This window comes from Fukomys damarensis, unplaced genomic scaffold, assembly GCF_012274545.1.
Source record: "Fukomys damarensis isolate Sample0158 unplaced genomic scaffold, DMR_v1.0_HiC HiC_scaffold_25, whole genome shotgun sequence".
NCBI classification, from domain to species: Eukaryota; Metazoa; Chordata; class Mammalia; order Rodentia; family Bathyergidae; genus Fukomys; species Fukomys damarensis.
The window spans coordinates 27603568-27617582 of NW_022900937.1; the positions used below are offsets into that span (position 1 = coordinate 27603568).

Consider the following 14015-nt stretch of genomic DNA (forward strand, 5'->3'; position numbering starts at 1 on the left):
CACAAGTCTCACAAGGCCACTTAACCAAAAGACCCTTGAGGCCCTAGACTCAACTCTGAGTGCAGCTGGCTGCCCCTCTGCCCTCCTCCCCACAGTGCAGGGCTTCACATGGGGCTGGGCAGAGACGGGGACCCAGGTCTACTGTGGTGGCCCTGCAAAGAGAGCTGTGTGCTCCCACACTCTGCGGAGATGAACAGGAGGACTTCATTTCCTGAACACAAACATTCATTTCTGCATGAGACACCTCCACCTCATGGTGATAAAATTAGTTTCTTTATTCTTAGATGATGTTGCTGACAATTTGACATTTGAAAGACACCTGTGTGAAAATTGGTAAGGTACTTTGAGATGCACGGAGTCATTTTTGTACTTCTCATAAAATCTATATGAATTGAAAGAATAAAGGTAATCAGTGATATCTTTAGGAAGTTTAACTTAACAATGAATATGGCCTTCACACTTCAATGTTTCCTAAGTCATGTGCAGGTTATGTCCCGCAGGGTCTCTTCAGGTCATACAATTATACATCAGCAGAGACTCATTATTCTTCCCTGTCCTTTGTCTCTCTGATGCCAGTGAAGCCTTAGTAACCTGGAGCCCTGGAGTGCACACTCCTGTCTCCAAAGGTGCCCTGCTTCTGAGTCCCCATGCTCCTTGGCCTCTGAGCTCCTCCCTGGGTTCTCCTGTGGGCGCTTCGCACACTTGGCTCATGCAGTGCTTCTGGCCGTAGCGATAGGTTGGCGTGAGTGAGTAAAGATGAACAGCATTAGCAGAGAGGACAGACGCCTCTCATAGGCATCTTTATGACCTAAATCACATCAGTGGATCCCGTGTCACCAGTGGATCAGCTCACATCGGGGCTTGATTTGACACCCGTAAGCTGCCAATACCCATTCAGACAGTCTCGGGCCAGCAAGGTCATTCCAGCAGGAAGGGCTCAGGGTTCATCGTAGGACCAAATGTGCACAGAGAGGGCACTGAGGTTGCACAGCAGTTCTTGAATTTAGTAAGATCCTCTCGATCTGATTCTATGTACCTGGAGAACCCCCAGAATAGGCTTCCTTTACCTTTAAGTATTATTCATCATGATTTCAATATTAGGAAATCTTGATTGTATGATACAGTTTGCATAGTTGTCTCCTCTAGTCCCATGTGAAGTCTGACTCCCAATCTATCTGTATACAGAGCACTGACCTTCAAAGAGATGATGGGTTGATGTTTCCATGCCAACATTCTCTCATATAAACCTGAAACAAACGCAGCCATTCCGCTCTGCAATATCTCGAATTTGTGACTCTGACTTGAAGAGACTGCACTCTCACATCCCAAGGCTGGGAGACCCCTGCTCTCAGAAGTTGTAGGCCGTCTAATCGCAAGTGCTGTTCTGTGGAGACGGCCGTAATAACACCCACAGCACACAGCAGGGAGAGCTCAATAATTATGTCGAAATCACAGGTTTCACACCTGTATGAGAACCTTTAGCTTCTCAGCATTCAAATGACAGTGGCACAGGAATGTAAGAGCTGTGCCGTCGGTGTCAGGTGTTCTGACGGGCACCGGGGCTCAGGAACAGAGGAGAGCAAGGCCTAGGAGTGGATGTGCCCACCGGAGACCTTGAGCCTAAGCAGGGAGCCCCTGCTGCAAGACTTTTATGTAGTGACCCAGGGCCTGCGCACAGTAGCTGCTGAGCTTCCTCGTATATATAAAAGTTATCTGTATATTTTGAGGATTATACGCTGTGATACATGAGCTCAGAGGATTATTCCCAGTGTGTGCGCTTCATTCCATTTCTTTAACAAGAAAACAATAAATTTTAAGAAGTTTTTGGTCAATGAAAACAAAAAGTCAAATGTCCAATATGAAATATGTTATTGAATGTATCTCAATGTTGCTTTAATCTATTATTTCAGATTTCGTTAAAAGGGAAAACATGAAATATAAAAGCCTGATTGGATGAAAGTACAAAACTGTAGGAGCAGCGCCATAAAAGATCCTGGAATCCCTGTACCTGGGCTACAGATTGAGATGTTGATCAGCTGGAGAGAAAACTCTCTAGACCTTCCTCCACACCAGCAGTAAAACTGACTCCCTACATCTGTGCGTGCCGAGCGCCCCCTGCTGCTCACGAGTTTCCCCGCTGAGAGGTTTTTGTCTGGGCTCCGACTTGTATCAGATCACTGTGTCTCTTGCACAGTAATACACGGCTGTGTCCTCCGCGGTAACAGAGTTCAGCTGCAGAGAGTACTCGTTCTTGCCCGTGTCTCTGGAGATGGAGATGCGGCTCTGGAGGAACGGGCTGTAGCTAGTGCCACCATTGTAATTTATGTACCCCATCCACTCCAGGCTCTTTCCTGGGGGCTGACGGATCCAGCTCCAATAATAACCACTGGTGATGGAGTAACCAGTGACCTTGCAGGTAAGGGTCAGGGTCTCCGCGGGCTTCACCAGGCCAGGCCCCGACTCCTGCAGCTGCACCTGAGACAGGACACCTGTGGAAGAACATTCAGTCCTTGTCAGTTACTTGCAGTGACAAACTCCCTGTGTGCCTGTGTCTAAAGTCTGGGACACTCACCTTGGAGAGCTGTCACCAGACACAGGAGAAGACCCAACAGCGTCATCTTCTGGACCACAGCCAACCTTCCCCAGACACCTCAGCCCTCTCTGAGGAAAGAGCACCGAGCTCCACAGCTTGAGAGGTGAATTTGACTGTAGAACTGGTAGATGGATTTGCATATGGAGGAACCTTCTTCTTATATGAGGGGATGCAGTTCATCGTGCTCCCTGTGTCTGTTAATGCCCCTGGGTTTCTCTATGTGCAAAAGAAAGATGCATATGATTCTGAGAGGAGATAGTGCTGGGTGTTTCAGAACAGCACAAGGGACACCAGTAAATCTCAGCTCCTCCCTGCTGGCAGCACAGTCGATACGGAGATGACAGAGTTTGAGTTCCCTGCTAAAGGTCCTAAGACAGCATTTGTGTGCTGTGCGGTGCACTGAGATCACCTGAGACAGACTTTCAGCCTGCACTGGGCCTTAGTAGCTCCCTATAAAAATAAAGACCCTCTGTTCCTAGTTTCCCTAGTGCTTTTGTCATAAATTCTCCTGGATTTCATCAAACCTTTCTCTGCATCTATTGAAATGATAATATGGGTTTTGCCTGTGCTTCTGTTTATGCCTCAAATTATATTTATCACATCATGTGTGTTATACTATCCGCGCATCACTGTAATGAATCCTAAATTGTCAGGGCATTTTATCTTCTTGAACTTTGTCTGGATTCTGATTATAAGTGTCTTATTGTGGACTTTTTGTCTATGTTAGACATTGATCTCTGGCATTTTTTATTAATCCTTTATATAAACAGTACTATACATCTTCTGTTACATACATCACTGTGGTAAGAGTCTATAACTGCTTTGGGAAGATACTTAGAAGAGAAAGAGTAGGTGAAATGGAATGCCATCGTCTAGTTTTTTTCAAGAATCTCCATTTTAATTTCCGTTGTACTTAGATCATCAAAACAAGTCATCACACTACAGTGATACATATATTGCTATGTTTATAGCAGCATAATTTATCATAGCTAAATCCTGGAATCAGCCTGTATACTCATCAACAGATGCTGGATAAAGAAACTATGAGATATATATAGAGATAGATAGATAGATACATATAGATATATATGGAATGGAATACTACTTGCCTATGAAAAATGACAAGTCTGAGACATTAGTAGAGAAATGGATGCACCTCAGAAATAAAATTGAGTGAGATAAACCAGGCCTGTGATTTTAAATAGCCTGTGATGTCTCTCACTTGAGTTAGCAAAGTACAAACATGTCTAACATGCAGCCCAAACCCACTTCTTTAATGCAAAGCGACACCACTGCAATTGAAACTCCATGCTCAGCTGCTGGGGCTGGCTGGGGTCTTGGCTTTCTGGGGCCACGTGGCTCCCACGCTTATGGAAAGGGCTTTGTCTGCTCTGTAGCACGTGTGCCACACTCTCTGCCCCCCAAAAAGGGCTCAGTTGTTGAATCATATGAGACTGTGAACATTTCTGGCTTTCATCTTTCCAGGACACAGCGCACACCAATTGTTTAGTTGTCCTGGTCTCGGGAATCTAAACCTGTATTTTTTCTTTGCCCACTTCTGTAGTTTCCTAACACTGGTCTGGGTTAATTGAAAAATTTCTGGAGCATCTTTAGGATCAGACCTGAAAATCCCCTGTTCTTTCTCTCAGGAATAACACAAATAATATCGATTCATTGATACTGATCTCGTTTAGGGCCGAGGATTTTGCTCATTGTTTCTGCTTCCTGACTCTCAAGGACAAGGACACAAGTTCAATCCCTGGTACCAAAAAGAAAAAAAAATACTTATCTCATTCAATTGTTAACCTCATTCCATTTCCAAGTAAAATCCATTGTGTGATACGACCCATTTTCTTTTCTTAACTGGCCCTAATGTCTATAAACCACAAACCTGAAGGACAGCTTACATATATACTCACTCTAAACATATTCCTCCTTATGAATTTTGGCCATTGATAGGGCTTCGAGTCAGAATTTCTCCACTAGTGAGTTCTCTCTATGGGGACCTATAATTATGCTTTTCAGGACACTACACAGCGTTCTACTTGCTCAGAGCTCAAGAGACATAGTAGATGGCTTTGTATTTCGTGGTAAAGTACTTGTACCCCTATAGGTCAGCATGTATTCCTTTGTAGGACAGATCACATTGGATCATTTCACAAATGCACTAGGGCTGAGGAAGCCTCCCTACATGTCCTGGGGAGCCAGCAGGACCGATGTCCATCCTCTGTGTCAGGAAGCATCTGTCCACACCTTTGAGGTTGACTGGGTGGAATCTCGGACTCTGTCTCAGGGATGAAACTCCAAGTCTTCTTCTCTTCTGCAGCTCTTCTGAGAGCAGAATCTGGCTGCTATATGTGGATGTTCAGAAATGTTGCCATGGCCTGGTCCCTCCCTGCCCCTGACCTACTGCCCTAATGTCCTTTATGGGTGCTCCTGAGAACACGTTTAATCGCATCTCTTCTGTATTGATCCGTATCCCATGAAGCTACCTGGTCTATATTCAAAATAATCCTCACTAACAGAAAGTAGGAGATGGGGCTGGAGGAGCTGGTTTGGGAGGAAAGAGTCCTTCTAACTCTGTTGATAGAGCAGGACGTTAGTCAGGACCTGGACGTGTGCAGACTCCAACACTGTGGTCCAGCGGACAGGGGAAAGTTGAGCCTCAAAGTAGGTCTGCTACAGGTGGAGCCAACAGTGGGGCCTCCTTCCTCTCCTGAACTTTGCAGTGCTGCCCTCTTCTGGATTTCCTCATCAAGTCAAGAGTCACCAAGAACAGGATCAACAGCGATGCTGCTCAGTCCACAGCTGTAACCGTGGGCCACACTCCACTCTTGTTTACTGAGTCACACTCTGTGTGTTCTGCAGCATTTCTACCACACAGTCGCTGTCTTAGCAATGTTATTACACCTCAGTATCACATTGTGGAAAGTGAATTTATGGGATATGAAGAGACCATTGCGGAATAAGTGCTGTAGACAGGAGGTTAACCCAGGCACTATGGGCCAGAACTCTGTCTTGGTAAAGATGGGCATTAGACGGCTCAGTTCTGCATCTGATGTCTCTGTGAAGTTTGTTTCCAATAGAATTCCTTCAATTCACCTGATTCGCCTAATAACTTCAACAGATCATGGCACTTACAGCTAGAGCTCATCATAAAGTTATTGGAGATGAACCCACACTTTTCTGCTAATGAATATGTGGAACCGAGGCAATACTACTTATGAATGTGATTATGCTTATTAATATGCCATGTAATATAAGTTATTATGTTAACCCTTAAAATATACTACTGCAGTTATTAAATGGTGTCATAGCATGGTAGGGAAAATAAAATAAACCCTATCATTGAAAAAATTGTCACATTTATCAAGAAATGTGAGGGCTATGCAACTGATATTATGAAAATTTCACTCAGTGTTCCATTCATATCTGTCATCTATATTAAGGTTTCTCATATTTTGTTTTATTTCTTAATGTAAAAACTCACATCCCTTAAACATAAGACAACCGAGGGATAATGCTGTTTAGAAACGTGGTGCAGGGCAGGTTGAGGACATGGAGCCAGTGTTGGCTTTCAAGGGTAGCAGGAAGCCGTGAGTTGGGTCATATCTGAGGGATGTCAGTGTCTAAGTTAGGATGGCACCTCAGCTCCGCTTTCAGCAGCCTGTGCACACATGGGGGTCAGAAGCACCAGTCCTCTCTGTGTGTCCATAACACCCCTGTTTCACAGAAAACTTTTATTAGGAGTGTGACGTGATGTACTATACAGACATACTTGGCTGAGAGTTTAGCACTTAAATAAAGTGAAGAAAAGAAAGCCAATTAAAACAGAATTATCACAAATCTTTTAAAATGAATAATGTCAAATCATAATATTGTATCTTAAATATACGTTCACTCTAATTAACTGAACTACAGCGAAACTGTGCATATATGTGTGTGTGCAGAGGACACACAAACACAGACAGGCACAGACAGGCAGAAAGAAAGGAAATAATTGTACATATTTTACAGAATTCTACTGATTATGTCCATTGTGAAACAGCACAGAGAGCACTAAATGATTCTGCATTCACAAGGTCAAACAACTTCATTAGAAAAGTAAGATTAAAGATAGGGAAAGAGAAGTCTCTTTCATAAATGGTTTTGGTATAACTGGATATCTACATGCAAATGAATGATAGTTGAACCTATGGAATAAAGTATAAAGAATTATATAAAAATGAATGAATCAAAATATTCAAAACTATAAGATTTCTAATAGAAACACGGAAAATCTCATTTACATTGATTCTTTCTGTGAATTTTAAATTTAAACAGTGGAGGCAACAATATCAGAAACAGGAAATCAGAGTACATATTTTTTAAATTTTTTCATTTTAATTTTTTCTCTTTATTTTATTGGTACATTTTAGGTATATAGTACAGTTACATTCATTATTGGGATCTTCTATCTTTACATGACAGCTCTTGGTTCTCATTTATTCCCCTTGTCCCTGCCCTCCCTTCACCCCCTCCTCCCTTCCCCATTTACAAACACTTTATTTCCATTATTTCATTTTCTCATATTTTTTTCTTTTCCCTTATTACCTTTCCCCTACCCTTCCCGCTTCCCCTACACCTTTAGCCCTTTTCTTTCTATTTCGCATTATCAATTATCTCACTAGGATCTTACGTACTATTATAGTTGTTCACACCAGAGAAACTATTCGATATTTGCACATGTGTGACTTATTTATTTCACTTAGGAGTATATCCTCAATATGTATCCATTTTCCTATGAATGAATCTAATTTCTCATTCTTTATGGCTGAGTAGCATTCTGTTTTATAGAAAAACCACATCTTCTTTATCCAGTTTCCAACTGATGGGCAAATGGGATGTTTCCAAATTTTAGCTATTACAACCTGTGCCACTATAAACATAGGTGAGCTAAGAATTTATCAATTTTATTTATTCTTTCCTAAAACCAACTCTTTGATTCATTTATTTTTTGTATCATTTTCTTAGTTTCCATTGCATTAATTTCTGCTCTAAACTTTATAATTTCCTCTGTTGTTCGAGCTTTGGGTTTCTCTTGCTCTTGTTTTTCTAGGAGTCTAAGATTCATCATTAGGTTGTTTATTTTAGCTTGCTCTGTTTTGCTGGTGTGGGCATACAGTGCTATGAATTTTCCATGTAGAACTGCTTTCATTGTGTGCCATAGATTCCTGTATGTTATATTGGAATTTTCATTTATTTGTAAAAACTGTCTAATTTCTTCCTTAATTTCCTCTGTGGTATTCAAACCTGTTCTGTGAGCTAGTATGTGATCTATCTTGGAGAAAGACCCATGTGCAGCCAAAGGAATGTATATTCTGATTTTGTGGGGTGGAACATTCAATAGACATCTATTAAGTCCATGGGTCAATTCCAGTATTTCATTGTTGATTTTTTAGCCTAGATGATCTGTCTATTTGTGAAAGTGGGATATTTAGATCCCTCACTACAACTGTATTAGTGCTTATTTGGTTTTTCATGTTTTTTAATATTTCTTTGATATAATTGGGGGCATTAATATTTGGTGCATATATGTTTATGATTGTCATTTCTTCAGCTTGAACTCTTCCCTTTACAAGGATGTAGTGGCCTTCTTTTTCTCTTTTAATCAGTTTTGGTTTGAAATTTACTTTGTCTTCAAATAAGACTGCTACCCCTGCTTTTTTCTGGGCTCCTGTTGCATGAAGAATTGTTTTCCATCCTTTCACTTTCAGTCTATGGGCTTCTTTTTGCACTAGGTCTGTTTCTTGTATACAACATATTGTTGGGTTTTGCTTCTTATTCCATTCTGCCGATCTATTTCTCTTGATTGGTGACTTGAGGCCATTGACATTGATGGTTATAACTGATATGTACTGGTTTATTATTGTCATGTTATTGGCCTTTTGTTGACTCTTTTTACTTTTTAGCCTTCTCTTTTTAGTTTCTTGCCTTGCCTATTTGATTTGCTCTGTTGGGCCTCCTGGTGTTGTTAGCTTCATTGTCTTTTTCTAGGATATTGTATAGAATTCCTTGTAACGCTGGTTTGGTATTTATGAAGTTTATCAGGTGTTCTTTGTCATGGAAGTATCTTATTTCCCCATCCATTTTGAAAGAGAGTTTTGTAGGACACATCAGTCTAGGTTGGAGGTTGTTCTCTTTTAGTACTTGAAATACCTCACTCCAGGCTCTCCTTGACCTAAGGGTTTGTGTTGAGAAGTCTGCTGTAATTCTGATGGGCTTTCCTTTGCATATGATTTATTTCTTTTCTCTTACTGCTTATAGTATTTTTTCTCTTCTGTTGGGTTTCTGGGATCTTGACTTTATATGTCTAGGTGTAGATTTTTTTATCGTGGCTAGTTGGGGTCCTATATGCCTCACTTATCTGAATGTCAAATTCTGCCCCTCTGTGTGGGAAGTTTTCTGCCATTAATTCTGTGAGCAGCTTTTTTATGTCCTTTGTATTTTCTCCTGATACTTCATGAATTCCTATCAGTCTTATGTTATTCTTCTTTGCATCATCTAGGAGTTGCTGGATCGATTTTTAATGATCCCCTCCTGTTTTTAAGAGACCTCTCTTTTCACAGGCACTGACTGCAATCTTATCTTCTACATCTGAGATTCTATCTTCACATTCTTTTATTCCGTTGTATACACTTTCAATGGAGTGTTTAATCTGGATATCTGTTTGAATCTGTTTTGTGGATTCCATTTCTTTCCTATGTTGGGCATTTATTGTTTCCATTTCTTTCTTATGCTGGGCCTTCATGGCTTCTATCTTGGTGCTGAGCTCATCTATTTTTTGTCAGTTTCTGTTCTACAGTCTTCAATCACGTCTTTCATTTTGCTCACCATCTCTATGGTTATCTGGGAAATTATTTCTGTTTTGAATTTTTCTAGAGCTTGATTGATCTGTTTTGTTACTTCCTGTGCTTGAGTTCAGTGTGTCCTGGTGGTTCCCTATTGGCCTCTCCATCCTCATGTGTCCTATTGTTTGCCATTGGTGAACTGGAAATTTGTCTTTGTGTCTTGCTTAAGTGTTTTGTCATTTTTATTTTTGTTGCTGGGTTGTCCTTGGTTTAATTTTTGGGTTATTGCTTAAATCTTCCTAATATAGTTGCACGTTAGCTTTTGGCTCTCTAATGACTCATAGACATTCAGATTTTCATAATATCAGAGAAAATATCTCACTAAATCAATCACAATTCTTTATCCCAATTGATACAATCAGCAACATTATATGATCAAGCATAACTTGCAATTTGACTAATTCTGGTAGTCATTAGACTATCACCTTTAGACCATGTGAATTAGATTAAAATCAAGAAGCAGTCCAAAATATGTTTGCAGTGAATGAACTTTACAATATACCACATTTACCATTTATGATGGGGGCTTAGAGAAAGTTTGGAGGAGAGGAATAGATAATTAAAACAATTGGAGAAGGTTCCAAGTGAAGCCAGGACATAGAATGACAACACCATCTTTAGGAAACTGTTAATTCAAAAGAGATAGACAGAGTAGAAGTATAAGGACAAGAATATATCCCCTTAACAGTAATAGGGGCTTACTTTCCCTTCAAACTATTAACCCTTCAGTGAGGTAGAATGACAGAAGAAAAGAACATAAAGAAAAGAGAAAAAATTATAAAAGAAGAAATCTGAGTTAGGGCAGGACCAGAAGCAGAATATGAGATGAGGCATAATATGGTGGAGCAAGAGACTGAGTTGGAGAAAGAGGACAGAAAAAAGAAAGAATTTGCAGAGTGGAATGAGGAAAAGAAAGAAAAAAATGAATATAAAGGGCTTCTTTCAGACTATATCTCTGCTGTCATAATATACAAGCGCTGCCATGTGCAGAACCAAGTCCCCTGATCTCAGCTAGCTAATGGCAGAACCCCACCATGCAGACCGACCTCGAGCTGCAAGGGCCAGATTGAGTTCCCTGACCATTTGAAGAGTTGAACTCCACAAAGTTCTACAGGTTTGCCCTGCCCCTTCCTTACAGATGTTCAAAGTTAAGAGCTCAGAAAAATACCCTTTATGACCACCTCTGCCTCTGCAGAGTGGGTCCAAAGACTGGCACAGTCAGGAGGTCTGAGACCGTGGGGGAAAGTTTGGGAGGGTTCAGGGGGAAGAACGCAGCTACCTTCCTGGTGCTGGAGCGATGGCAGAGGCACCAGCAGGTACAGCATGGCTCAGCAGGCCTTCCTGGCTCTGGAGTGATGGCGGTGGCACAGACCGGGAGCCACAGTACATATAATATAAATTTTTTTCTGAAAATGATATAAGCAACAACATCATGAGGCTACCTGTGAAAGCAAGAGAATATTTACATCTCAGCTATCTAATAAAATTTCAACATCTCAAATAAAGGAATATCTCACAATTTGGTTTCAACGAATGAATAAATGATTCCTTTTGAAAACTGCCTAATATTTGACAGATGTTTCTCTGCAGAGCCATATGAATGGCGAGCAGCTACATGAGAAGGTTCACTCCATCCCCAACCATCAATGAAATACAAATTCAAAAATCACCATTAATCAATTTATGGTGAAGATTGTAATTGTTTGAATATTTGTATCAAATTCATATGTGTTACCTAGAAAAATCTAGGGAAAAAGAATTTAAAGAATAAATTTTTATGTCTCCCTGTTATATGCCACTCTAAACATTAATCAGTAGGCATAACTTATTAAATATCAGGTAGCATCTGCAAACTAAAAATATTGCAGCACCAAAAATTTAGCTTTTTTTCTTAAAAATACAATGAAAGGAATAAAAGACAAAGCACAGACTCAGACAATAAATCTGACTTTTCCTTAATGCTTAAGGAACATGTAATGAAAATTCCCAAGACCTTTTCAGGTAGAACCAAATATAACACCATCAAGATGGAATAAAAATATGAATGACAACACTTGTCTAGGGCTCCTGACAAAATTAAAATGTGTCTTTTATGAAAAAAAATATTTACACAACCATGACATACCCATTATTTAGAAAGTCGAAGGGAAAAACATTGGTCAAAACAAGTCCTGAGGAAGGTAAGAGCATTAGGACACAGCCCTTGCAGATAGGAGTGCAAATGATTCCCACATTTTGGGAGGAGATTATTGAGGTGAAGATATCAATGGTACAGAAGGATCCAAGGGGTTCACTTCAATGGACTGAAACCTCTGTTTTCATACAGCTCATGAGGAGGCTTCCAGCAGTTTCATCCCCTTCAGCTCTCCACACAGGGTGAAGATCGCTTATAGCCACAGCTAGGAAGTCTGGAGAAGGCCTGGAAGGAAGAATCAGGACTGAGTAGATGAGGGGCAGGCACCTTGCTACAGAGGAGGACAAATGTTTCTTAGAGAGGAGCACAAACTCAGCCCTGCCACCTGGAATCTCCAAAGCGCACAGCTTTGCAGACTCCTCTTGAAGACTCCATCCCTAGACTTTCTGCATGGACACTTGTACTCAGGGTACATCAGTCCCACACCTTAGAGAGTTGGACACTCAGACACCCATTGTGGAGCCATGTCATAAAGCATTTGTCCAAACCCACAGCACTCGCAGCCTCTGAACTGAACTCATGTCAGAGCCATGATTCTGGGAGTTGATATATCACAGGTGTTCACCCCGCAGAACACAGCATGACAGGATGGCCAGATGCCGGTGATGGGTTATGCTGTGTTTGCTAGGGCAAGAGATTCACAGGAAGTCTCTACACATTATTCTGTATTTTACTGTGAACACAAACCTGAATGACAACTAAATTTTGCTGTATAGAAATGGCAGAGAAATTCTGAGATTTAGGTCATGTGTTACAAATTAAACATAGCATTTTCATATGAAGAAATTGGCTTATAGCCAATTACACAAAAGATTTGAAATATGTGTCAACACAAATGATTTCTAAACAATGCTTATGAAAACCTTCTTACTTGGAAGACTTCTCTCCTCTGTATTTTGTATGTAGGGTGACTGCAATGTGAACAGTAAAACTAGAATGCATACTGTGTCAATTACAGCTATCATCAGTTACTTCACTCAGTTTTCTGAGCAAGCTTTTGGCCTCATCTTCACTACTGTGTCAGCCCCAAGGCTGCTTGTCCTCTCTGGTGTGCTAACACACTCAGGATGTGAGTCAGCGCTCTGTATAATTAACACACTATGGAATCAAATTTAATTTGTGACATGAAAACATGGAGTCATGAATGCAGAATCTTCTGGTGAATATGTCACATGGACAGGAACCGTCAGATCCTGACAGGAAATTACACTGGGCCACCCTCTGCACCTGTCCTGGGCTGACACTCAGCTCAGTGTGACCCGTGCGACCCCTGCTGTTGATGAGCATCTCAGCAGGGAAGTTTGTGTCTGGACTCACACTGAGGTCGCCTCACTGTGTCTCTTGTACAGTAGTACAAGGCTGTGTCCCCAACTTTCAGGCTGTTCATTTGCAAATGCAGTGTGCTTGTGGACTCATCCCTGGAGATGGAGAATCTGCCTTTCACAGATGTAGCATATTCTGCTGTATAACTATTAGCTTTGTTTCTAATGAAACCAAGCCACTCTAGGCCCTTTCCTGGAGCCTGGCAGACCCAGTGCGTGTAGTAATTGCTGAAGGTGAATCCCGAGGTCACACAGGAGAGTTTCAGGGACTCCTAGGCTGCACCAAGCCTCCTCCAGACTCCACCAGCTCCACTTCACACTGCACACCTGCAAACAGAGAAACACTCTGATCAGGAAAATGTCACACATTTCAAACATTTATCCTACTCCAGTCCACGCACACACTAGTATCTCTTATTCCTCATTAAGTACCTTTTAAAAGAGCAATCAGGAAAACCCAGCTCAGCACTAGCTTCATGGTGAAAGCTCTGTGCTCAGTCTTGATCACTGAGTGGAAACAGCTGGGCATCCAGGGCAGGGCTCCTCTGCAGAACTGCAAGGTCAGGGCTGGGCTACTTTTATCAGCAGACAGTGGCCCTATTTGCATGTCCTCTGACTGTGTAACTATTATTTTCCACCCCATGCAGGCTAAAACATTTGAGGTGTTGCTACTCACACCCAGGGTGAGGCTTTTGATTTTAGTGAACACCTTGATGCCAAGAACTATGCTAATTCCAGTCAGTGCACTCATTTGGCACCATACATCCTTAAATGCAGCAGCACACACCCTGGATTCACCAGCTCTGAAATATCTCAAATATAGTACATGCTGCAGTGGGGGACATCTAGATGCAATTCCGGCAGGTGCAAGCCTGGGGCTCAGGCAGCACAATGAGGCTATGTTAAAGCAGCAACTGTAACTGTAACTGTAACAGTATCAGCTAGTGCTTAATAGAAGGGAAAATTTAATCACATTCATATGATTTAAGATATATGTATATATATGTGTGTGTGTG

At 41.3% G+C, this 14015-nt stretch overlaps 1 pseudogene and 1 gene segment (V, D, J or C); both read right to left on the reverse strand.

The window, feature by feature from the left end:
- Positions 1-2169: 2169 nt before the first annotated feature.
- LOC104852981 lies at positions 2170-2660 on the reverse strand. The segment is given in 2 exon segments: positions 2170-2489; positions 2573-2660. Coding segments are annotated over 2 exon segments (366 nt in total).
- A 10305-nt stretch (positions 2661-12965) lies between these two features.
- On the reverse strand, positions 12966-13477 carry LOC104852982 (annotated as a pseudogene).
- Positions 13478-14015: the final 538 nt, after the last annotated feature.